The 27495-nt window shown below is 38.6% G+C and overlaps 1 protein-coding gene across 1 annotated transcript in view; it reads right to left on the reverse strand.

The window, feature by feature from the left end:
* The window catches only part of LOC126337063 (general transcription factor 3C polypeptide 1), a 333645-nt gene that overhangs the window by 179369 nt on the left and 126781 nt on the right, over positions 1 to 27495 (reverse strand). Inside the window, exon 16 of the mRNA XM_050001392.1 lies at positions 11665 to 11842. Coding sequence (XP_049857349.1) covers positions 11665 to 11842 — 178 coding nt within the window. The remainder of the gene's footprint in view (positions 1 to 11664; positions 11843 to 27495) is intronic.

A 27495-nucleotide genomic window follows, 5' to 3' on the forward strand; every position in this document is an offset into this window, starting at 1 on the left:
TGATTCCTTTTGTAATTCATAATTTGTTTTGCATATTTAGCACCTCATTTTATTGTTTTATGGGGAAAGCAGCTCTTAAAAATAATGAAATCTATCTACAAATATAGTAAATTTATGACTGACATAATAATATTATACATATCACTCCAATTAGCTTCCCTCAAAAATGTAGTATGTTTCCACGATACCATTTCAAGGCGATCAAATTACTTATGGATGGTCAGTTGTGCACCATGGCCTCAAAGCTCATTTTCTTATATAACTGATGAAGTGTTCACCTAAAGGTATGCTGCCTATTAGTGTTCTGCTGCCTGTGCAATTCTAGTTGGGAAAAATCAACAACAGAATTCAGGAGCCTCTCACAAAATTCTGAAATTGTTTCTTGTATCAATATTAAAATCTTACATGATAATCATTTGCTTTATTTTGTACACTAGTTGGCATCATAATGACTAAATTTTTTCTAGAAATAGTTAATAATTTTCCAATGGGGACGTATATATTGTTATGATTAAAAGTGAGTTTATCAGTAGTAGCAATTCACATGCACAAACTTCCAACTGTTGGGCAATCCAGAAACTACTGATTTCAATATATTTTACTGTGATGCCATATTTAAAATAAAGGATAACTTTTCCTTTCTCTATAAACACGGTGCTACAGGTGTTTAGGTGGTGCTCAAACACAACCTATCAGATTTATCTTATCTTCCTAGTTCATATAAGCACGCAAAAAGATCGCCAATGTGAATTTTATAATTGGTGGCAAAGACTACTCTTCAATTTTCACCTATAAATACAGATAATCTACCTTTCCCCTTCCTGTTAAGGTTTGAGCCATGTATTGTGTGCTTTCACCTCCCAAAAGCAACGACTAACTCAACACAGATGTAAGTTCCACCCAAAGTCAGCAGGAACCAGCAGAGTTTCTGGTTAATTTTTCTGATGGATTTATTCATCCATGGTTGATAATGCCACTGCAGAACCTAAATGATAGTCACACTTATGTCTGAAGCTGCAGCATCTAGTTTACACAGGTTACTCAAGTTCCTGATCCTCTTCAGGCTGTTTGCTTTCACATATGAGAAAATCACAAAAATATAATGTGTCTCTGATTGGTAATACACAATGCTCAGCATGATGTTAATAAATCTGAACACAAGACACCCTTCTTTAACTTCTACAAATTTTCTTACCCTGATTTCATGGCACTTTTCTAAAACACACCTTCTTTGGGTTTGCCCAATTGCCCTACTTACTCCTGGTCATTATATTTCTTTTTATACCATACACAAGTACACACACTCACTTCCAATTTTAAAGGGTGCGGTATCACAAGGTGAGATGAAGGAAGCAGAATGATCCTTGAGAAACAGATATAAAGGGTGAACCAAATTCCAACAACAATCTCTGAGAGGTGCTGGCAGGACCAAACCAAGAAAAAAAGTTTAGTAAAAATGGGCTCTAGAATGTGTGCCTTACGAGCTATGAGCTTTACTTCATCTTAGAGACAGTAAAATAAATCTCTCCTACTGCTAGCTCGTTCCTTTCTGTATTTGGAGAGATGGTAGTATGAACAGAGAGAGAGAGAGAGAGAGAGAGAGAGAGAGAGAGAGAGAGAGAGAGAGATATCAGTAAACATGGGCTCTAAAGCGCACACCTTCATAGCTATCAGCACTTGTTCATCTTTGCTACTATGAAACGCATGTCTTGTACTGAACAAGTGCTTACAGCTCCTAAGGTATGCATTTTAGAACCCATGTTTAATGGACTTTCTTGTTTTGGTTCCAAAATATTGAAAGCAAATAGCTTGGAGTAGAAGAAATGTGTTCACAGTACCAAAGATGAAAGAGGGTTCACAGCTTTTATGGTATGCATTACAGAGCCCAAGTTTGCAAGACTTTTTTTCCCTTCGTTTTGATTCATATTATCATGTTTGAAAGTTTGTTGGTGGAGTTCTGGCTCACACTGTATACACTGGGTGTGTGTCCCCTAAGAGCCTTCAGGTTCATTTCCTCTGGTGTTTTACTAGATATTTAGAATTTTGTTTTTGTAATGAGTAGTTGTTAAATTGTTGTGAAGTCAAATTTTATGAGCCCATACAAAAAATGGTCCTAAATTAGTCAATTGCAATATTTGGTTTAATGACATGTACTAATAGGGGCAGAAAAACTTGAATAATAACCAGAACCCTGTAACCGACTTTGTAGCACAGGGTATAGAAGCAAGATATATTGCTGGCGTAAGCCAGCACACAAAATGGTTATTTTCACAGCAGATAACATAGATATTATAATGTTATCAATACAAAAACTGAAACACAGGGCCATTCTGGGAAAAGTCTTGAAACTGATACTCTCCTGAGCTGTATTAGTACTGTGACTTTTTATTGGTCATTTTATAACCCAATAGTTACTGAATAATAGATACTGAGATGTTAGTAAAAAATGGCCTATGCCACATTGTCTACTAATGCATGCACCAAAACTACTTAGTTTCTACTACAGTACTAACTACACCTTATTATTTTGCTGACCCTTTTAATGTATAAAGTTAATTGAATATTACACTAGACTAATTTGGAACAATCTATCCACAGGACACATTACATTTGATTTTAAAAAACAGTTTTGTTTGCAAAGGGAGAGAAAATAATGCTTTCCATTGACTTTCAGTGACATTTAAAACCTGTAGTAAGCAATATTTGTTTGTGCTGATGCATTTGTACATTACAACAATGAAATTGCAAATATCTACAAAATTACAGAGAGAATTTGCCTGAGGAATCTTGTTGTTGTTCTTGTTGTTATTATTGTTGTTGTTGTGGTTTTCAGTCCTGAGACTGGTTTGATGCCGCTTTCCACGCTACTCTATCCTGTGCAAGCTTCTTCATCTCCCAGTACCTACTGCAACCTACATCCTTCTGAATCTGCTTAGTGTATTCATCTCTTGGTCTCCCTCTACGATTTTTACCCTCCACGCTGCCCTCCAATACTAAACTGGTCATCCCTCAATGCCTCAGAACATGTCCTACTAACCAATCCCTTCTTCTAGTCAAGTTGTGCCACAAACTCCTCTTCTCCCCAATTCTATTCAGTAACTCCTCATTAGTTATGTGATATACCCATCTAATCTTCAGCATTTTTCTGTAGCACCACATTTCGAAAGCTTCTATACTCTTCCTGTCTAAACTATTTATCGTCCACATTTCACTTCTATACATGGCTACACTCCATCTAAATACTTTCAGAAACGACTTTCTGACACTTCAATCTATACTCGATATTAACAAATTTCTCTTCTTCAGAAACGCTTTCCTTGCCATTGCCAGTCTACATTTTATATCCCCTCTACTTCGTCCATCATCAGTTATTTTGCTCCACAAATAGCAAAACTCCTTTACTACTTTAAGTGTCTCATTTCCTAATCTAATTCCCTCAGCATCAACGCACTTAATTCGACTACATTCCATTATCCTCGTTTTGCTTTTGTTGATGTACACCTTATATCCTCCTTTCAAGACACTGTCCATTCCGTTCAACTGCTCTTCCAAATCCTTTGCTGTCCCTGACAGAATTACAATGTCACTGGCGAACCTCAAAGTTTTTATTTATTCTCCATTGATTTTTATTTGCATTCCGAATTTTTCTTTTGTTTCCTTTACTGCTTGCTCAATATACAGATTGAATAACATCGGGGAGAGGCTACAACCCTGTCTCACTCCCTTCCCAACCACTGCTTCCCTTTCATGCCCCTAGACTCTTATAACTGCCATCTGGTTTCTGTACAAATTGAAAATGCCTTTCGCTCCCTGTATTTTACCCCTGCCACCTTCAGAATTTGAAAGAGAGTATTCCAGCCAACATTGTCAAACGCTTTCTCTAAGTCTACAAATGCTATAAACTTAGGTTTGACTTTCCTTAATCTTTCTTCTAAGATTAGTCGTAGGGTTAGTATTGCCTCACGTGTTCCAATATTTCTATGGAATCCAAACTGATCGTCCCTGAGGTCGACTTCCACCAGTTTTTCCATTCGTCTGTAAAGAATATGTGTTAGTATTTTGCAGCTGTGACTTATTAAACTGATAGTTTGGTAATTTTCACATCTGTCAACACCTGCTTTCTTTGGGATCGGAATTATTATATTCTTCTTGAAGTCTGAGGGTATTTCGCCTGTCTCATATATCTTGCTCACCAGACGGTAGAGTTTTGTCAGGACTGGATCTCCCAAGGCCGTCAGTAGTTCCAATGGAATGTTGTCTACTCCGGGGGCCTTGTTTCGTGTTAGGTCTTTCAGTGTTCTGTCAAACTCTTCACGCAGTATTGTATCTCCCATTTCATCTTCATCTACATCCTCTTCTATTTCCATAATATTGTCCTCAAGTACATCGCCCTTGTATGGACCCTCTATATACTCCTTCCACCTTTCTGCTTTCCCTTCTTTGCTTAGAACTTGGTTTCCATCTGAGCTCTTGATATTCATATAAGTGGTTCTCTTTTATCCAAAGGTCTCTTTAATTTTCCTGTAGGTAGTATCTATCTTACCCCTAGTGAGATAAGCCTCTACAGACTTACATTTGTCCTCTAGCTTAGGCATTTTGCACTTCTTGTCGATCTCATTTTTGAGACATTTGTATTCCTTTTTGCCTGCTTCATTTACTGCATTTTTATATTTTCTCCTTTCTTCAATTAAATTCAATATTTCTTCTGTCACCAAAGGATTTCTACTAGCCCTCGTCTTTTTACCTACTTGATCCTCTGCTGCCTTCACTACTTCATCCCTCATAGCTACCCATTCTTCTTCTTCTGTATTTCTTTCCCCCATTTCTGTCAATTGTTCCCTTATGCTCTCCCTGAAACTCTGTACAACCTCTGGTTCTTTCAGTTTATCCAGATCCCATCTTCTTAAATTCCCACCTTTTTGCAGTTTCTTCAGTTTTAATCTACAGTTCATAACCAATAGATTGTGGACAGAGTCCACATCTGCCCCTAGAAATGTCTTACAATTTAAAACCTGGTTCCTAAATCTCTGTCTTACCATTATATAATCTATCTGATACCTTTTAGTATCTCCAGGGTTCTTCCATGTATACAACTTTCTTTTGCGATTCTTGAACCAAGTGTTAGCTATGATTAAGTGTGCAAAATTCTACCAGGCGGCTTCCTCTTTCATTTCTTAGCCCCAATCCATATTCACCTACTACGTTTCCTTCTCTCCCTTTTCCTACACTCAAATACCAGTCACCCATGACTATTAAATTTTCGTCTCCCTTCACTATCTGAATAATTTCTTTTATTTCATCATACATTTCTTCAATTTCTTCGTCATCTGCAGAGCTAGTTGGCATATAAACTTGTACTACTGTAGTAGGCGTGGGCTTCATGTCTGTCTTGGCCACAATAATGCGTTCACTATGCTGTTTGTAGTAGCTTACCCGCACTCCTATTTTTTTTATTCATTATTAAACCTACTCCTGCATTACCCCTATTTGATTTTGTATTTATAACCCTGTATTCACCTGACCAGAAGTCTTGTTCCTCCTGCCACCGAACTTCACTAATTCCCACTATATCTAACTTTAACCTATCCATTTCCCTTTTTAAATTTTCTAACTTACCTGCCCAATTAATGAATCTGACATTCCACACTCCGATCCGTAGAATGCCAGTTTTCTCTCTCCTGACAACGACGTCCTCCTGAGTAGTCCCCGCCCGGAGATCTGAATAGGGGACTATTTTACCTCCGGAATATTTTCCCCAAGAGGACGCCATCATCATTTAACCATACAGTAAAGCTGCATGCCCTCGGGGAAAATTACGGCTGTACTTTCCCCTTGCTTTCAGACGTTCGTAGTACCAGCACAGCAAGGCGGTTTCGGTTAATGTTACAAGGCCAGATCAGTCAATCATCCAGACTGTTGCCCCTGCAACTACTGAAAAGACTGCTGTCCCTCTTCAGGAACCACAAGTTTGTCTGGCCTCTCAACAGATACCCCTCCGTTGTGGTTGCACCTACGGTACAGCTATCTGTATCACTGAGGCATGCAAGCCTCCCCACCAACGACAAGGTCCATGGTTCATGGGGGGGGGGGGGGGGGGGATCTTAGCTGAAATGATATATATCGTGTACTAGATGACTAACCCATCATTCTCCGGTATTAATTTTACCAATTAAAAAAAAAAAAAAGAAAAGAGAGAGAGAGCGAGAGAGAGAGAGAGAGAGAGAGAGAAGAAATCTATGTTTGCAGTGAAGAATCGAAATAATTTCATGAAGTTAGGAAACAGTCATACAAAGAAATATGCACGATGTACAAATGCATGAGTATCCAAATGAGAAACATGATACCGCACAGTTTCTGTATGGTGGGCACAGCTGCTTCATGTGTCCACAATGGGATTTTGTAAACACCTTTACGGCCACATCTCTTCACAGCTCTCTACATGGCTATCATTTTTGCCTACAGCCATTTGCAAGTCACAGTTGCATGCTGTCAAATGCGCTATCAGGTATCAGGAATTTCCTTAAGTTGACTCAACTGTAGGTGTTTTCTACAATTACTAGTAAAGAATAAATATATTAAAACTTCATGCATGATGCAGCATTTTTTCATATATTTCAGTGTTTATAACATCATCTCTCTTTAACTGTGTGTCATACAATAATATATTTGTGCAAGTACATTTACCAGTACATGTGGATAACTGTCAGTGAAATACGTTGTGAATAAAGTTAATAGTAAAGAAGCAAAAAATTTAAATGTCATGCAGGAAGCGACAATTTTTCATGCCTGTCATTGTTTATGCCATCATACCTCCCTACCTATGCTTCATACAATGGTATAATTTTTTAGGTACATTCAGCAGCATATGTAGATACTGTCTGTAAAATGAGTTTCGAATAGAGTAAGTAAAAAAGAAGTAATAAATTTCAATGTCATGCACAATGCAGCAGTTACTGAAGCAGCTCAGTGTTTACGACATCATCTCTTCTAAACTATGTGTGGTACATGGTATACTTTTGCAGATGCATTTAGTGGCATATGTGGATACTGTCTGCAAACCTTTCTGTGAATACAGTTAGTGCCACAGAAGTAATTAAATGCCATGTGTGATGTGGCAGTTTTTCACAATCACATTGTTTATATGTCACATCTTGTGATCTATGATGTATAGGTAGTTGTTAGCCCCACAGCAATTGTTTTCTGACGGTAAGGTATATGTGTATCAAGTTTGGTTGAAATTGGTGTAATGGTTTAGGTAGAAAACACACACACACACACACACACACACACACACACACACACACACACACACACACATTTTAAAAATATATTAGCTGACAAACGCAGCATTGCCCAGGTATACATTTCGCCAATTACCCATCAGAACTGAAAACAAAAAATTGTACTGCGTTTGTAGTGTAATATTTAAAAAAAAATTCATTTCTATGTATTTTTGACAACACGTTTGAAATTATGAAACAGTTGTGCAAAGGAATATCATCTACAGATGTATCAGTTGAGTACCAAAGTTAAGAAACATAGTGTTTCTGTATGCTGAGTACAGCTGCTTCGTGTGTGTGCAACATGATTTTGTAATATATCTATGACAACACCTCTTCATAGCTTTATAGATGACTATTGTTTTCGCCTGCAGCCATTTGAGGTTCGCAGTTGAAAGCTGTCAAATTTTCAGGGATTTACAGGGATTTACTTAATTTGACTGGACTGTAGGAGTGGTTTTTGTATCCAGCAGTGATTTCCTACCTAGCACACACATGGACATCTCAAAAGCACTAAGGCTGCAAGTGGTGGCTGCACACCACCGTCTTAAGGGTAGGCCCAACCAAATCGAGCACATCACGTGCCCCCACCCCCAAGTGTGAGTGTTTGCTGGTGAACCTATGGCCCAGGCTCGTGGTGCATTCACTACTTGCTGTATTTTGTAGCCGTCCGTATTGCACCATTGCACGGCCAAACTGACTTAGTTTGTTTTCCAGTCCCGAGTGGTTACTGATCTGGAACTGTTGTATATCTATGCTAATTTCGACACATCCTAGACTTGTTAGTGCTCACTTACTTTCCGAGCTCGGATTGTTGCAGACTTATAGGAATGTGTGTTCATTTCACTGTGGTTTGGTGCACACACCAGACCAAGTGATGAAAAACAAGTCTACCTATGAACACAGGATTAAAAAAAGTGTCTTAGTAGTAAAGAATAAATGTATTAAAACTTCATGTATGATGTGGTAGTCTTTCACTCATCACAGTGCTTATAATATCAAGTTGTCTTTATGTGTGCCACACAATGATATATTTGGATAGGCACATTCAGGAGCATATGCAGATATTGCCTCTGAAATGTGTTGCAAATAGAGCCAGTACAAAATAAGTAATAAATTTAAACATTATGCACAATGCAGCAGTTTTTACGGCATTTCAGTGTTTATGACATTATAGCTCCTAAACTATGTGTGGTTACCATGATATCATTTTCTAGGTGCATTTAGTGACACATGTGGATACTGCCTGCAGAATTTTTTGTGCATAGAGTTTAGCATAGAAGTAATAAATTTGAACACCATGCAAGATATGGCAGTTTTTGATGCTTCTCATTGTTCAGCACAAACAAATGCTGCTTATCACATCTTTTCATATTACCTCTTGTGTTGACGGAAAGTGTCCCTTTGTTACATGTTACAAATAATATGAGTTTTAAACAGAAACATGCCCATTTGACAGAGCAGTCTCAGATTACTCTAGAGTGATGTTTGTTTCATTGCTGTGTATTAACACTGACAGTACAACATGAAGAAAAGCAGTTCTCCAGCAGTGACAGCACTACCTCAACTGATGCTGACTGCTAACACCACACAGTAGCGCTTCTCATATGTTGTTATGGTACTGGCTATTTTTCATGTTTTAATTTTCCTGATTAATTCACATTGATAAAACCAATATTCCAGAAGACTAATTTGTAATCACTCTATTGAACAGGCATGAAAAATTCCATTTTAAAAATAACTTTGTTTGCAATGGGAAAGAAACTAATGCTATCAGTAAGCTATGGGTATCACATGAAGGACTTAATGAGCAGTATTTGTTTGGGCTGACTCAAGCTAAACACTGCAAAAGCAAATATGTAAATATCTGATGAAACACCAGAAAAATGCGTCTGGTGACTCTTATGAGGAACAGACAGTGTATGTGTATATATATTTCTTGGATACCAGCTAGTCTGCCTCCTTTAAGTCCTGCTTTATTGTCTACATTCTGAAAGCTCTTCATGTAAGGAACTTGCGAAAATGTATGTGTAAGTACACTATATGATCAAAAGTATCCGGACACCCCCAAAAACACACGTTTTTCATATTAGGTGCATTGTGTTGCCACCTACTGCCAAGTACTCCATATCAGCGACTGCAGCAGTCATTAGACATTGTGAGAGAGCAGAATGGGGCACTCTGCAGAACTCACAAACTTCGAACGTGGTCAGGTGATTGGGTATCACTTGTGTCATAAGTCTGTGTGTGAGATTTCCACACTACTGAACATCCCTAGGTCCACTGTTTCCAACGTGATAGTGAAGTGGAAACGTGAAGGGTCACGTACAGCACAAAAGAATACAGGCCGACCTTGTCTGTTGACTGGCAGAGGCCACCGACAGTTGAAGAGGGTCGTAATGTGTAATAGGCAGACATCTATACAGACCATCACACAGGAATTCCAAACTGCATCAGGATCCACTGCAAGTACTATGACAGTTAGGTGGGAGGTGAGAAAACTTGGATTTAATGGTCCAACAGCTGCCTATAAGCCGCACATCATGGCGCTAAATGCCAAACGACACCTCACTTGGTGTGAGGAGCGTAAACATTGGATAATTGAACAGTGTAAAAACATTATGTGGAGTGACGAATCACGGTACACAATGTGGCGATCCAATAGCTGGGTGTGGGTAAGCCAAATGCCCAGTGAACCTCAACTGCCAGCATGTGCCAGCAGTAAAATACGGAGGCAGTGATGTTATGGTGTGGCCATGTCTTTCATGGAGGGGGCTTGGAGCCCTTGTTTTGTGTGGCACTATCACAGAACAGGCTAACATTGATGTTTTAAGCACCTTCTTGCTTCTCTCTGTTGAAGAGCAATTCAGAGATGGCGATTGCATCTTTCAACACGATTGAGCACCTGTTCCTAATACACAGCCTGTGGCGGAGTGGTTACATGACAATAACAGCCCAGTAATGGACTGGCCTGCACAGAGTCCTGACTCGAATCCAACAGAACACCTATGGGATCTTTTGTAACGCCAACTATGTGCCAGGCCTCACTGACCGACATCAATACCTCTCCTCAGTGCAGCACTCCTGGAGAATAAGCTGTCATTCCCCATGAAACCTTCCAGCACCTGACTGAAAGTATGCCTGCGAGAATGCAAGCTGTTATCAAGGCTACGTGTGGGCCAACACCATACTGAATTCCAGCATTACCAATGGAGGGCGCCATGAACTTTTAAGTCAGTTTCAGCCCGGTATCCAGATACTCTTGATCACACAGTGCATATTGCTTGGACACAAGTCAGTCTGCCTCCTTTGAACACCCATGCTTGATTTATTATCTCCATTCTGAAAGCTCTCCATGTAATGAACTTGGTACAAAACTGACATTTTGAGTGTATAAGAGAGGACACCACTCAGCCTATCTTTATGTTCTCTCTTTCCAGTCCTTATCATTCTACATGTCTTTTTAGTCTGGATTATTTGGAAGATTTTTTTAAGGATACTGCAATTTTCACAAATACTTGTATTGTGCACTGAATACCACACTGTAGAATGCAATTGTGAATGCAATACTGGATAAAAATAAAGAACAACTAAATATTGCTGACTGTAATGAACTATTACAAGTGCTGTGATCTCTGACTAATCTTAGCAACAACTATACTGTAAGACAATTGGTATATGCTAAAATAATAACCTTTCTTTACGTCACTTGGTCCCACGTTCAAACATAGAATCTCCAGCCACTCCTCAAAAGAACATTCTAACTTAGTTTTGAAACAGTCAGTAACATTTCTTGCTTAGTTTATTTGTTCACAAGACACACTGCTGATACCATATTGTATATGTCAGGGTCACTCAACAATTGTCCCTTTAGTGGTCTCATTTAATCTGCAGTTGAACTGAGCAATGAATTGCAACATCTTTCTGCGCTGCTGATGTAAAACCAGTCCTTTCTGTAATTCATGAGACTTCACAAAATACATATTTTGTGCCTGTATGTACTGATGAGAAACTGTAACTTAACATTTTATGCCACCAATAATAATAGTGTACATTAACTGATTGCTTTACTGGTAATTATTGAACATGTTGTTGCATAGTAATGAACCTAAATGAAGTTGTCACTATGAAACACACACAATTAGTTGGTCTTTGAATCAGTATAAAATTAAACTTCAGATCTTATACACGAGAGCAGTTCTTCTAACAAATTGTTTTTCTCTCATTTCCTTGCTCCACAAAAGGAAAAGCTCCAAGATGGTAAAGAAAACAATCCTATCATATTATAGGTTTCATTCCTTCACCTATTCACTTATATTGCAACTGACACATGGACTGTGCCTGTTAATCACTTATAATTATACTCTCTGTTTCCAGTACTCACCCAAATTTGTGTGCAGACAAATATTCCACATATCATACCAATATTTCTCTACATCAGCCATGTCACCAAAATAGTATTTATGTTCCTGATAAACGATATTATCTGAAACTTGGTGGTAACCAGGTTTTGATGTTGTAGTATCCAGAAGATGTGTTCTTCTATTAAGGTACACAAAAACCTGAAAACCAATTCCATGTAAACTTATAGTTCGTCTGAATCACTCTTTCCAGTTATCAATACAAAGACTGGCAAATCAGAGACAAACTGCACAACAAGTAAAGACATAAACATTATTAAGAAAATTAATATTCCTTCGATGCTCAGTGCTCCTTAACTCCCAGATACTTCTGATATGTACCAACTTTGTAGTTCTCACAAATAGAAGAAATACAAAATACAGTACATTCCCTCCAGATCTTATTTTGTCCATGTACAATCACTGTACATATAGTATAAATGATATCAGTGACAAAGAAGTAGAGTCTTTCATACGATGTAAAATTCTGACACAAAAGACCATCAAGAAGTAGTAGTCTAATAAACAGTATTGCAACACTACAGATCATTTGTTACTATGCAATATGATCCACAATATAAATACTTACAACCATTTGAACTCAATGCAACTCCCAAAACCCTATTCAGATAACAAAAAAAAGTCATAAGCTATGTTATTCAATAACATATTAAAATTAGTGTATGGTACTTAGAAACAAAAGAGGGTTCAGGGTAACTGAAGCCAGCTCTAAAAAGCAGAACATACTTAAAGAACAATTAAGCAATATTTGTCTAATCACAACAGCCAATTACAACCATTGCTTCACAATAGATGGAAGACAAATCAACTAGTGCTCTACAACTTTTAGAAATTTCTCTGATACATACTTGTAAATAAAATGCCAGAATTATAAATCTAATAACAATCAACAATTTGCCTGTAAGAGAAATGGTCCAAGACTGCTTCACAAATACAAAGGATAGGTCCTAGAAAATAAAGCAGGAACACGCACCATTAGGTGTTGATAAACAGTATTAGCAGAGTGAAATATGAAGCATAGTACAGTGAGAGGCAATTTCGCGAATTGGTTAACATTGTACAATTTTTTCCAGGAAAATTATGAAAGCAACAAAACAGATCTAAATATAGGCCTCTTGTGGTGCCCACCCCTCCTCCAATTTAAAAAAGCAAAAACACAAAAAAACACAAAAAAAACAAATAAATAAATAAATAAAATAAAATAAAAATAAAAAAAATCCTCCTCTCCCACGAGATGCAACAGCTGTATGTGCATGTGGGGCATTTAATTATGCACTCATTAATTATGTGGCACACATAGTTAAAGTGTTGTCTGTTATATATTAAAACTCTCATTTACTTAATACCATGGTAACTACTTTGAAGAGTATCAGCAGTTGAATTATATTACACAATATGGTACATGCATGCCAGTTACTTGACACAAAAACCACATATGGAAATGTGACTCAGACAGAGTAAACATATACAGATGTTAAAGTATGGGCCATAATTAAAAAACCTACTGGGCATGTAATATTCAACATACAGCTTGTTTGTTACAGCTTCCATAGATCAACTGCACAACCTAGTATAATGACTGAACAGTCCATGCATGTGCTTAGCATCCAATGGGCACAATATTTCAACGAGCAGACATGTCACCATCATCAGTTGTGCTGTTGAACTGATTTCCTGATGGCAGACTTACATCCTCTTACACTGCATGCTGCTACATCTGCAGTCTGCGCCAAGGGTGGTAGTCAGCTGTCGTTAAAGCACTTCCGTTGGCATCTGTGGTAGTATCGATGTAGTCGCACTGTCCGCCCTCATCACCAGATTGTTATGTTTGATGAGCACATTATTAATTAGGCCCTGTGCTGGTTCCCAAGCCTTGTTAAGGTCATTGATAAAATTATCCCTGGTGTACATTTTGATGGCTTCTCTAACAATGTTGTCCCAGTATTTGGAAGTATATGTTAAAATACGAGGGTTGGAACTTAAGTAGTGGCAACTATTTATTCACAACCGATAGAAAAGCGTTACATGTTTGCAGCTGTTACTGTCCTTCAAAATAGTCACCCGTGTTGTGTAGAACCAAGTGCCAGTGATGTGGAAGGTGTAGTATACCATTAGCAGAGCCTTTCTGTTGATGGTGCAAATGGAGTGGTCTAAAGTTATGGTGATTCTCGTCTACGACTGTGATGGTGTTATCCTAATGCATTACATTCCTCCACAGCAGACCATCAATGCACAGTAATATTGTTCATTTTTGGAGCATGATCTGCGACCAGCTTTGCAAAAGAAGCGGCGACACTTACTGCATAAACCACTCATCATTTTGTACGACAATGCGCGGGCACATACAGTGCAAGCTGTGGCTGCTCTGTTCGGATGATGGGACTGGGAAGTACAGGATAAACCACCATACTCCCCGAACTTAACTCCTTGTGACTTCGATTTGATTCTGAAGATGAAGGAACTACTTCATGGCATTCACTTCAGAACTATTCTAGAGATTTGACAGGCAGTAGACCACTCAATTCGCACCATAAACAGAACAGGCTCTGTTAACGGTATACTACGTCTTCCACATCACTGGCAATGGGTTTTACACAATGCTGGTGACTACTTTGAAGGACAGTAACAGGTGCAAACATATAACACTTTTGTATTGGTTGTGAATAAACAGTTGCCACTATTTAAGCTCCAAACCTCGTACATGCAAATTCCATAGCATGATTCTCAGACAGACAATGCTCTGTGACCGCTGATTTGTTGGAGTACATCATTCAAGTGTGGTGATGATGATGATGATGATGATGATGATGATGATGATGATAATGATTGGTTTGTGGGGTGCTAAACTGCGCGATTATCAGATAAAACCTTTGCTCAGTCTAATCTTGCCACTTTCATGAATGGAATAAAGGCTGTGGCTACCTCTTGCACTGTGATTTCTTCCATCTCCACAGTTGTACTGTAGTGGTGGAGTGAAGAGTGCACTACATCTTCCATTCCAAGTATCTGTTCTTCTGGAACACCGTTCTGAGGCAAACACATTGTTTTTAGTACCCCATTCCTCTCTGCAGGGTGGTGGCAGCTATCTGTGTGCAAATGCAGATCAGTGTGTATTGTCTTGCAATGCACACCTTGGACCAGGGTAACATCAGCTCTTCTCTTAACCATTACATACAGGAATGATAGTCTTCCTTCTTCTTTGGTCTCCATAGTGAATCTGATGTTAGAATGGGTTGGAGTTCAGATGTACAAGGAAGTCATGGAGACCAGATGACGTGTGTTCTCCACATAACAGAAAAACAGGTAAGCTTCCACTTAGATTATGTCTGAGCCTCTTCCTTGAAGTGCTTCATATACAAATTTGCAACCATAGGTGTGAGTGGGATCCCTACATTTGTTCATAGTATTTTCCATTAAGTAGAAATATGTGGAGGTCAGGCCATGTCTGAAATAGTTGGTCTTCTCATCAAATTTCTGACCAATGAGTTCTTGAGGTACCCTGGTGAATAATGAAATGATGTCAAAGTTCACCTTGATACTACAGTCCTTCAGTCTGAAGTTGAGGCATTTCACAAATCCACAGCATCTTGGATGTGGTGTGGGAATGTACCCACTTATGGACGTAGTAGCTCTGGGAGGTATTTTCCCTGGAAATACCTAGGAGTTCTGACATTCTGGACAATGGGGCATAATGGCATCCCATCTTTGTGGTGCTTGGGAAGTCCACAAAGTCTTCATTGTACTAGTCCTTGAGGTATCAATTTCTTGATAATCCCCTCTGGTAACTCCAATTTCTTCAGAAGCACCCTGGTCCTCTTCTCTACCTTCTTGGTGGGGTCAGTACGGATCTTCATGTTGGAGTCATCATTTAACAAGCTTTGCTTCTTATCGATGTAGTCCTTACGGGAGAGAACACTAGTAGCATTGTCTTTGTGAATCTGATGTTAGAATGGGTTGGAGTTCAGATGTACAAGGAAGTCATGGAGACCAGATGACATGTGTGTTCTCCACATAACAGAAAAACAGGTAAGCTTCCACTTAGATTATGTCTGAGCCTCTTCCTTGAAGTGCTTCATATACAAATTTGCAACCATAGGTGTGAGTGGGATCCCTACATTTGTTCATAGTATTTTCCATTAAGTAGAAATATGTGGAGGTCAGGCCATGTCTGAAATAGTTGGTCTTCTCATCAAATTTCTGACCAATGAGTTCTTGAGGTACCCTGGTGAATAATGAAATGATGTCAAAGTTCACCTTGATACTACAGTCCTTCAGTCTGAAGTTGAGGCATTTCACAAATCCACAGCATCTTGGATGTGGTGTGGGAATGTACCCACTTATGGACGTAGTAGCTCTGGGAGGTATTTTCCCTGGAAATACCTAGGAGTTCTGACATTGTGGACAATGGGGCATAATGGCATCCCATCTTTGTGGTGCTTGGGAAGTCCACAAAGTCTTCATTGTACTAGTCCTTGAGGTATCAATTTCTTGATAATCCCCTCTGGTAACTCCAATTTCTTCAGAAGCACCCTGGTCCTCTTCTCTACCTTCTTGGTGGGGTCAGTACGGATCTTCATGTTGGAGTCATCATTTAACAAGCTTTGCTTCTTATCGATGTAGTCCTTACGGGAGAGAACACTAGTAGCATTGTCTTTGTGAATCTGATGTTAGAATGGGTTGGAGTTCAGATGTACAAGGAAGTCATGGAGACCAGATGACATGTGTGTTCTCCACATAACAGAAAAACAGGTAAGTTTCCACTTAGATTATGTCTGAGCCTCTTCCTTGAAGTGCTTCATATACAAATTTGCAACCATAGGTGTGAGTGGGATCCCTACATTTGTTCATAGCATTTTCCATTAAGTAGAAATATGTGGAGGTCAGGCCATGTCTGAAATAGTTGGTCTTCTCATCAAATTTCTGACCAATGAGTTCTTGAGGTACCCTGGTGAATAATGAAATGATGTCAAAGTTCACCTTGATACTACAGTCCTTCAGTCTGAAGTTGAGGCATTTCACAAATCCACAGCATCTTGGATGTGGTGTGGGAATGTACCCACTTATGGACGTAGTAGCTCTGGGAGGTATTTTCCCTGGAAATACCTAGGAGTTCTGACATTGTGGACAATGGGGCATAATGGCATCCCATCTTTGTGGTGCTTGGGAAGTCCACAAAGTCTTCATTGTACTAGTCCTTGAGGTGTCAATTTCTTGATAATCCCCTCTGGTAACTCCAATTTCTGCAGAAGCACCCTGGTCCTCTTCTCTACCTTCTTGGTGGGGTCAGTACTGATCTTCATGTTGGAGTCATCATTTAACAAGCTTTGCTTCTTCTCGATGTAGCCCTTACGGGAGAGAACAATAGTAGCATTGTCTTTGTCAGCAGTTAAGATACTCTCTCTGGGCTCTGTTGCAGGTTTTCAATGGGTAACCTCTATTTGCTGGTAATGTTTGACTTCATAGTCTTAGTTCTCATCAGAGCATGACTAGTTTCACAATGCACTTCTTCTGCTGTTTCAGGCAGCAGCCATGCAGCAACCTGTTCAACTGCACTGACAAATGTTTGCAATTAGTGTGAACTTAGGATTGGGAGCACAGTTATGTCCCATCTCCAGAACTGAAACTGCATCATCACTCTGCTGCAAGCTAGTCAGTTTGATGATAGTCTTGCATGGAGCCTCCAGTGATGGTTTGTCAACAACTCGGGAAAATTTTTTTGTCTGACATCCTGTAATCTCCCTATGGGCGAAATCGGTTGCCACCCAGGTAACACCACCAATACAGTCCCAGGACCAATATTTAAAATGAAAGGCCAGTTGTAAATGTATTTTAAGAAGTCACTGGGAATTGTGTTCAAGATCGCGGCGGGTAAAGTGTACTTCTCATGCAGCAAGGCAAGGCTGGCCCACTTCTTTATTCTCCTGGCTGCTGTAGAATTGATGTATGCATGACCTTAGAAAAGTTTGGCACAACTTGTTCAGCATGAGATCACTTCAGAAATGCAAGAGCACATACTAGTGGACTATCGGGAAAAGCACTGAAATAGCACTGGTGAATAAAACATTGGCATTATTGGGGAGTATCGATAATGACTTCGGTTTGCAGAAAGCTGGATTATATCAGTTTCTGTGCCAATGTAGCAAGACATATTGGACAAACAGCAAACACCACTGAAGATAGAAGCAGAGAACACCAGCGGCACATTCGACTAACATGTCCCAACAAGTCCAGAATTGCACAGCACTGTTTGTGAGAAAATCATGCTATAGAATACAAATGCACCAGGACTTTAGCACAGGCTTCCAAATACTGGAACAGTATCATTACAGAAGCCATCAAAATTCACACCAGGGATAAGCTTATTAATAGAGACTGTGGCTATAATGTCAGCAAGGCTCGAGAACCAGCACAGGGTCTAATTAAGAATACAATCAGCAAACACAACAATCTGGCAACAAAGGTAGACAGAGTAACAACATCGATGCTACCACAGATCCCAACACAAGTGTCTCCACATCTGCTGACATGACAAAGGGAACGGCTTGTAGCAGGAGAGGAGACAAGTCCACAGTGTGCCCTCAGAAGATCAGTTTGTCAGCACACATTACAACGGCAACACGTCTGAATGTTGAAATATTCTCCTCACTGGACACTTTGGACTGGCAGTGCATTTGTGCACTTTACGATCAACAAATACACTGGGAGAAACTGAAGAATCACTACTTAATATAATGGTTACACATACTGTTAACATAATTTATGTTGCACTTTTTGATCAACAAATACACTGGGAGAAACTGAAGAATCACTACTTAATATAATGGTTACATACTGTTACCATAATTTATGTTGATACACTTACATATCTGTAATTTTGAACATGATTACTGTTTCTGAAATATGATCCATTACTTACAATTAGTATCATTACATAATATACAAACTGTGAATTTTTAGTCAAAATTTCTAACTACTGCATGAGAGCAACTAATTCTTACAGCCCACCTTGATATAATTAAAAGTTTCTTTCTAATAGATTAGTAATATTCAATAAAATACTCCATATGGAAATGAAAACAAATACATATGTTAACCAAACTTTGCAACAACATAAAATGAAATAATCACTGAGTTTATATGTTTAAGTAGATCTGAATATTCTACTTAATTTTGGAGGTGTATTTTGATGATTCTGCCTCATTTAGTAAGTCCTGACTGAATGTTATGTTAAGAATTTTTGGTCAACCACTGATACGTTGAACTGAGTCTACTGCTCCCCCCCCCCCCCCCCTCCCCTCCACCTCCACCTCTTCAGTGGTAATAATTAAATTCATATACAAACCTTATATACCATTCACTACATTGCTCCATGTTTTCTAGAACTGATTATAATACTTACACTACATTAAAAAATTAATTTATGCTTGATTACTTTTAAATATTGAACACTTTATGTACAGGAAGTGTACTTATGGATCTAAACTCAGATGCTGTAAAGGCTCAATTAATACTGACCATTCCACAAAATTTCCATCTGTCTATATTAGTTGAATTATTTAGTCATAATTCTGTTCAGTTAAGTTAAAATATTTCATTTTCTACATCACAAATTCCACAAACCTTCATTTGCTTTAAAGGAATTTCAGATCTAATAGTCAAATGTATTTAAGAGAGACAAAAAATTAAGCTGTTCTGTTTTATGAAAGAATAGATTAATGGCAGTTTAACTGAGCAATCAAGACCATGATTTATAACATAACTAGCTGACAAACCTGGCATAGTCTGGGTATTTATTTTATCAAATTTCTATTAGAAACAACAACAAAAAATGAACTGTGTTTGTACTAAAGTATTGAGAAAACATTTCTAAATTATGAAACAGACATACAAAGAAATTGGCACTCTGTACAAATGTATGAGTGCAGTATCCAAATTAAGAAACGTAATCTTGCACAGTTTCTGTACTCTGAGTACAGCTACATTGCACAACAAGAGTTTGTAAACATCTCTACGGCCATGCCTCTTCACAGCTCTATAGATGGTTATCATTTTCACCTACAGCCATTTTGCTTCACAACTGAAAGCTGTCAAATGCACTGCAACGTGTTGGATGCTATAACTTACCAAACGAGAAAGCGTTGGTATGTTGATTGAGACAATAAAAAACACACAAACACATACACAAATTTCAAGCTTTCGTAAGCCAAGGTTGCTTCATCAGGAAAGAGGGAAGGAGAGGAAAGACTAAAGGATGTGGCTTTTAAGCGAGAGGGTAAGGAGTCATTCCAATATCAGGAGCGGAAAGACTTACCTTAGGGGGGAAAAAACGACATGAATACACTCTCTCACACACACACACATATCCATCTGCACATATACAGACACAAGCAGACATGTCTCAAGGTAAGTCTTTCCGCTCCCGGGATTGGAATGACTCCTTACCCTCTCCCTTAAAACCCACATCCTTTCGTTTTTCCCTCTCTTTCCCTCTTTCCTGATGAAGCAACCTTGGGTTGCGAAAGCTTGAAATTTGTGTGTGTGTTTTTTATTGTCTCTACCAACATACCAACGCTTTCTCGTTTGTAAGTTACAGCATCTTTGTTTTATATATATTTTTCCCACATGGAAATATCATTGGCAGGAAAATAGAGCTTGCAATTAATCCTCATAGTTGGCATACAGAGTAGAAAGCTCAGCTCAAATGCCAACTACGAGATAACTTGGTGTCAACTGTCAGTCACCAGTTTACATATTTTGAGGCATGTTCAACAATATAATCCATGTCTTTGTTGTAATTACATCAGCAATTGTTGTTCAGTTATTGCTATACATGGTTCACTGACATTTATTGTCGTGTGAGTTCAATTTTCCTTGGAAAATTGCGAGTAATAAGGGAAAACTTAGTGATATAGAACTTGAACAGCTAGTTAACATGAATGAATCAGAATGGGACAAGTTTATGGATGAATTTATGAATGGTGGAAGTCTCTATGAACCATTTTCATGTGAGCATTCAAGTAGGGATTCAGATGCAGATAATACTGAATTCAATGAAGAAGACGAGCAGGTTGGTCCATTAGCAGGCATTACAAATAACAGTGACAAGTGGAGTGACGCGTCTCAAAATCCAACATTGTTTATGTTCAACAAGGATGTGAGACTGAAATTATACAAACAAACTTTGTTTTTTTCTGTGTAGTTCCTACTGCCATTCTGATGTTGTGGATATGAAGTATTTCTGGACTGTTACAGCACATGGGATCTTGTTGTTTTCCACCAATAGATTACTGGAGTACAAGTCCTTTTTACAATGTTATATTCTGGAGAGCTGCTACAGGTAGAAACTGATTTGAGCTGTTATTGAGATATTTACAATTCTTAGACAACTCATTGCAATCCAATGACTGACTATAAAATTATACCAGTTTTGGACCATTTGAATAGCACCATGAACAATAATTACCTTTTTGAGAAGAATCTCTGCAATGAAAAATCAATGGTTTTGTGGCACAGCTGTCTGTTTCTCAGGCAGTATATCAAGAACAAGAAACACAAATATGATGTAAAATTTTGTGAACTCCGTGAATCTAATAGTGTGGTTCTCAAAATAAAAATTTACTGTGGCAAGTCACAGGGGCGGGCCAAGATGAGTCATCCATCTTAAGTTGTTTGACACCTGATTGAAGCTTTCTTGAACAAAGGATATGTGCTTCATATGGACAATATTTATAATTCTGTATCATAAAACTGTTGTCAACTTACAAAGCCTATATGTGTGGAACATTACGTAACAACAGAAAGGAAAAGCCAAAATTGTTAGTTATTATGAAAATGGTGTGGAAAAGAAATGACATTGCTGTCAGTCAGATCAAATGCAGCAATATGAAGATTTATCTACACAATGCCCATCAGTTTTATAATCAAGCAGTACATAAGATATCAAATTTTTAGCTTTTACAGAAAAATTTATTCACGCATTGATTGCGGATAAGATGCCAGACATCCAGAAGAAAATCGGAACAGATGATAGCTTAGATTATTTAGAAGCAATGACTGCCACCGAGAAAAAAGTGAAGTCAGCAAAGTTGTGCAGAGTGTGCACACAACAGAAGAATTGCTGTGAATTGTGGTGCTTTTGTTCCATTTGTGAAGAAAAGCTGGCTCTTTTATGTCTAAAGCTAAAATATTTATATGAACTTTTGTATACACTTTTCTGTTAGTTCATCTGAACTGTGAAAATAAAAATTATGTCCACCATGTCCAGCTGATTTACGCAACACCTGTTAATTGTACATATTTGCTACCAATGTTTTCATATCTGACTGTATGCAGAAAATCATTTCCTAGAAATTAACTCGTAGTGTGCAACAGTGGTCAGATCATCAGGTATGAAATAACTCATAGTTCGCAGTTAACTACTGAAGTTCACTTGACTGTAGGACTGTCTCACAGTTAGTAGAATAGGATATGCATGATGTGGAATTTTTTTGTGTATCTCAGGGTTTATGACATCATATCTCCTGTGTGGTACCATGACATATTTTTCAACACACCTACACCCACACCAACCTAGGCACCCCCCTCCCTCCCCCCCTTTACCACACATTTTTATAATATGTATTGATTATTTACAGAATGAATTTTTGTGTGTGTGTGTGTGTGTGTGTGTGTGTGTGTGTGTGTGTGTGTGTTGACTTGGAACTTCCTGGCAGATTACAGCTGTGTGCCAGACTGGACTCAATACCAGAGACTTTGTCTTTTTTGACAGGCAAATGCTCCACCAACTGAGCTATCCAAGCACAGCTCACAATCTGCCCTCCCAGCCTTGGGGATGTGGCTGAATCATTTCTCCACAATATCCTATCATCCAGGAGTGCCAGTCCTGAACAGTATGCAGGAGAACTTCTGTGGAGTTTGGAAGGTGGAACAGTTGTAGTGGCAGAAGGAAATAAGTAAGGTGGGTAGTGACTTGTGCATGGATAGCTCAGTTGGAAGAACATTTTTCCATGAAAGGCACTGATTCCATGTTCAGATCCTAGTCCAGTGCACAGTTTTAATTTGCAAGGAAGTTTCAAGTATATTACTATTATCATCAAGGTAGGGTAAAGTTCTAAAAGTACGTCACATTCCAAAAGAAATGTGATATAATATTACACCTCCACCAGTAGCAACCTAAATCAGGGTGTATAAATGCGGACAAGGAAGAAAATTTACTGGATTTTCTCCGGATAAAAATACACTTTCTCCTGGGTGAAAACACACTTTTTCCATGTTAAGTGACAGTATATTTTCCCTTGAAACAGCAAAACTTATAAATCCTTTGAATGGTTATGGTTTTGTACACGGGCGTAGTCCCGGCACTTAGAAAACGAAACTCAGGGAAGAAGACACATTTTGGAAATCTCTATGATGTACAGCAACATGTAAGCGGCGTATTTTCATATTATGAAAGTTTACTTTGGAATTCGACCAAACACCACATATTACTTTCCAAATAATTGAAAATGAGATTGGGATGAGCTTTTGTAAGCCAATCATAGCTCATGTCATGTGATTTCGCCAGCTGAAACAGCGGATATTCAGAACATAGGACACGTGATGTAGTCAGCCAATAGCAACGTCAATGTTAAGTAGCATGAACACACAAACAGGAAAAGTTAATCAATTTAAATTAATATACAGTATTGCTACAAGAAAAGCAAAGCTTTCGCATATAATGTTGATCTTTTTTGCACATGTTACACTTTAAGATATATCACACAAATGTGCCAGTAAAATTTTTAATAATGACATAAATGTCTGATCTTCAGTGATCAAAGTTCTTCTAAATGGCTCGTCATCAAAGAGTTGATTTTGTAAATGAGAGTCAAACGCTCTGTGATTTAAGAAATTCATGGTACATTCTCGCTCATAGTTCAACTTACATAAAAGGATATTTACTTTGAAAGTATTTCTTTTCAAACCACCATTCACAATATTTTCCCGCGATCTGTTAGAAAAAGGTTCGTTTCAGCAGGTGTCAGAGAGCGCAGATAACAGGCAACACCGCGCTTGCGCAACTACCGTGACGTAGGAAGCCCGTATGTATATATGAGTAAAACATTGAAAGATCATGCATTATGTCATAAAAGAAACAAGACATCAGAGGATATTCCAAGTGCATCGGAATTTTGTGAAGCATACTAAAATGTGCACATTTAAAGCGCATATTTAAAGTGCACACTCGTATGTCCAGATTCCCAGTCAAGTAGGCCTCAACCTGATATTAAGTTTTTCAGTGTTGTTTTCAGGATGTTAATTTTCTTGGAGCACTAGTACTGTATTATATCATGTTTGGTTCTTTACTGTGGAATAATGCCATATGTGCTAGAAGATGAAAACGTGCACTTGAAATGCAGTGAACAGTTGAAACTAGCGAGTACTGCAGAATTAAACATTTTGTTTCAAGTTCATTGACTGCTTTTGAGGAAAACGTTAATAAAAGTAAAATTTCTTTAACAGACAAAAATAACTTCTTTCTTCTGCAAGGCAATTAAGCTCGACTGTCAGAAAGGTGTAAATAAAATAAAATCTGAAACTAATAACATATTTTAGCCTTCTGTAATTATGTGAATGTATTTTAATTCACTTGATAGCTCCCGGCCACAGATATCAGTTTTGTTTTCATTTGACGTGAGAGTTAACGAAGGGGAAACAGCAAAATCACTAAATGTAAACACGGGTCACATGGAGAGTATATGGAATTGTATGTTAACCGGGGTTCTAGAAACAATGGAGAGGCTCCATTCCCGCCGCAGCTGCAGTGGTCCACAACCCCATGACAAATACCGCAGTCCACTTCGCCCCTCCGCCGCCCTCACCGAACCCAGGCTTTTTGTGCAGTTTGGCCTCCGGTGGACCTCACCAGGGAACATCTCACACCAGCCGAGTGTAACCTGCATGTTTGCGTGGTAGAGTAATAGTGGTGTATGCAAACGTGGAGAAGTTGTTTGCGCAGCAATCGCCGACATATTGTAGCTCAGGCAGAATTATGGGAACCAGCCTGCATTCGCCGAGGCAGATGGAAAACCGACTAAAAACCATCCACAGCCTGATTGGCCCACTGGACCTTGAGACAAGACCGCCGGGCGGATTCGTGCTGGGGACCAGGTGCTCCTTCCCACCCACAAAGGCGTGCGTTAGACCACACAGCTAACCGGGCAGGCGTGGAGACTATAACTATGACTGTTCTGCTCATCAGCCCCGGACCTACGATAATTGCTAACTGGGTGCATACTAAAAAAAAAAAAAAAAAAGAAAGAAAAAAAAAAAAAAAACGAATTTTCAAAAAAATGTTCATCTTGTAGCGCACATCTTTCTGAAAAGTCTTAAACATAGAACATGTGTGTTCAAGGAAATGTAAGGCATGTTATTTGGTCTTAAGTGTGCCAAAATGCTGTGCCACACCTCTTCATACAGCATTCTCCCATTGCTTGTCACTGTATTTCACTCTGTGGAATTGAAACGTGTATCTTTTGTAGTGAATGCTATCAAACTACATTCAGGACAGTGGAAAATGAAATGTCCTGTGGTGCCTCTCCCGCTCCCAGTCGGCCGGTGTGACAGGCTGTTCCTTTTTTTTAAAAAAAAAAAAAAATCTCGCAATTAATAGCGGATGGGATTATTTGAAATCGGGAGAACAAGAACTCTATAGAAAATTTGCACTCTTTGTTGCCTATTAGCAAATAACTTGCTGTTTTGTGTGACATAAAATTATATATAGAATAGATAAAACCAATAAAGACAAGAGACAAGCAAGAGAGTACACATTTCTTCAATCCTTAGCTCCTAGCATTCTTTTGCTCTCTAATCTTGCTACAGATTTACATGTCGTGCTTTACTTTCTGCGAAAGAATCTATTACCTCATCAAAGTTCGTCAAATGTTTTGCTAGATGAAAAATCGGAATTTTGTTATCTAATACTAAAAAAGCTTTTAATACAAGTAATACCCAAGACTGGTGTGGTTTCTCAATCTGATTACGTTAATTCTGTCACTGTCTCTCGATAAAACAAAATAAGCCTCTCTAATAATGCAGCAATTTTGTAATACACATCAAATGCACGAGACTGTTTTGGCACAAATGGTCATTTGTTATAACACAACAGAATATAATTCACGAAGCACCAATATAAAATACTTATCACTAGGCCTACTACAAGCAAAAAGCTTTATGTCAGGAAATAATTACACATTTCAGTCATAAGCACCAGTTTCTCAAGCATGAGATCGAAAAGTTGTATTACGAAATTTTTACGTAAATTTGTAATAGTCTTATTCTTCCATAATTTGCATGATGTCTCCGCTTCTTCTCCTTCCTCGTTATAACAAACAATCTTGGCATCGCCAATTCCGTAGTTATTCCTGCCATTGTCAAAATTTGTTCGCCGATTAACTTCACTAACCCTGCCAGAATGACATGTTCAATTATCCCACAATTTTTCTCCGGTTAGGGGTTGTTACATGTTCGTACAACACGTTTTCTGCATTACTTCCAGAATAGAACTGCTAGCTGGGGACTGTACAACTGGTCCTTACTAGTGTAGTGATCTCAAACGCGAATAAACTGCGCATGCACATGAGCCTGCTCCTAACTGTTAAAATGAATCTAATGTAAACAGTTGTGACTTCACGCTCATCAGAGGCAATTTGTTGTTAAGAAGCATTCATAGTCTTCCTAAAGCCTTTGAAACATTTTGCTGTTGGCAGACGCTTGCACGAGCACTGTGTACCGTTGTTGTATATGGCACATTTCCTTTGCAATTTATTTTCGTTTCTTTTTCTCTCGTATATGTTTTATAGTTGGAGTATTATTCTGCAGTAGCGGGATAAAGTAATATCTTTTGTTGGAGTATCGGTTCTTATCAGTCAAAATTACAAAAATTTAACAGTAACCTAAAACAATGAAAAATTCCCGGAATTCCAAATAATTTCCGGGTTTTCTCACGAATGAAAAAAATCCCGGGTTCTTACCAGATCCCACAGTTGTCCCGGGTCGTATAAACCGTGTAAATTAAATTAATGAGCCTATCAGTCTGCAGTATGTGGCCGCAATTCTGTTAACCAAGTTTGATTCCATTGGGACAGTTGTGTGCACAGTGCCTGCGGAACATTCCACAACGGAATATATACATAGCCAGAGTCCAACTAGAACCTGGCTGTGTATGTGTTAAAATCGTATAGTAACAATGTTGTCAAAAACTTGATGTGCCTCATGACTAGGTTTAAACTCTGAGGATAACTATTCAATAACTAAAATCAAGATCTGCAATAAAGTATGGATTAGATTTGTAACGGATTGCCAAACCCCTTTCCCTTTTCTGAAGCATTTATGTTGTTTATTTTTGCATATTTTTTTTGTGGCCGATCAGCAGCTTATTTGGGCACCTATATCTTTTTACTGCTATTGCTTGTCACTGAAGAAGGAGGAGATTAGTGTTTAATGTACCGTCGACAACGAGGTCATTAGAGATGGAGCGCAAGCTTGGGTTAGGGAAGGATGGGGAAGGAAATTAGCCATGCCCTTTCAAAGGAACCATTCCGGAAGGTGCCTGAAACAATTTAGGGAAATCACGGAAAACCTAAATCAGGATGGCCGGAGACGGGACTGAACCGCCGTCCTCCCGAATGCGAGTCCCGTGTGCTAATCACTGAAGAACAACATGAAGACGTTTAATGAAGACATCTTTACATCTCACTAGTGAAATTGTGGTTAAAAGAAGTAATTACTAAATATACTTGCAAATTTCTGAAAAA

This window comes from Schistocerca gregaria, chromosome 2 (assembly GCF_023897955.1).
Source record: "Schistocerca gregaria isolate iqSchGreg1 chromosome 2, iqSchGreg1.2, whole genome shotgun sequence".
Classification (NCBI taxonomy): Eukaryota; Metazoa; Arthropoda; class Insecta; order Orthoptera; family Acrididae; genus Schistocerca; species Schistocerca gregaria.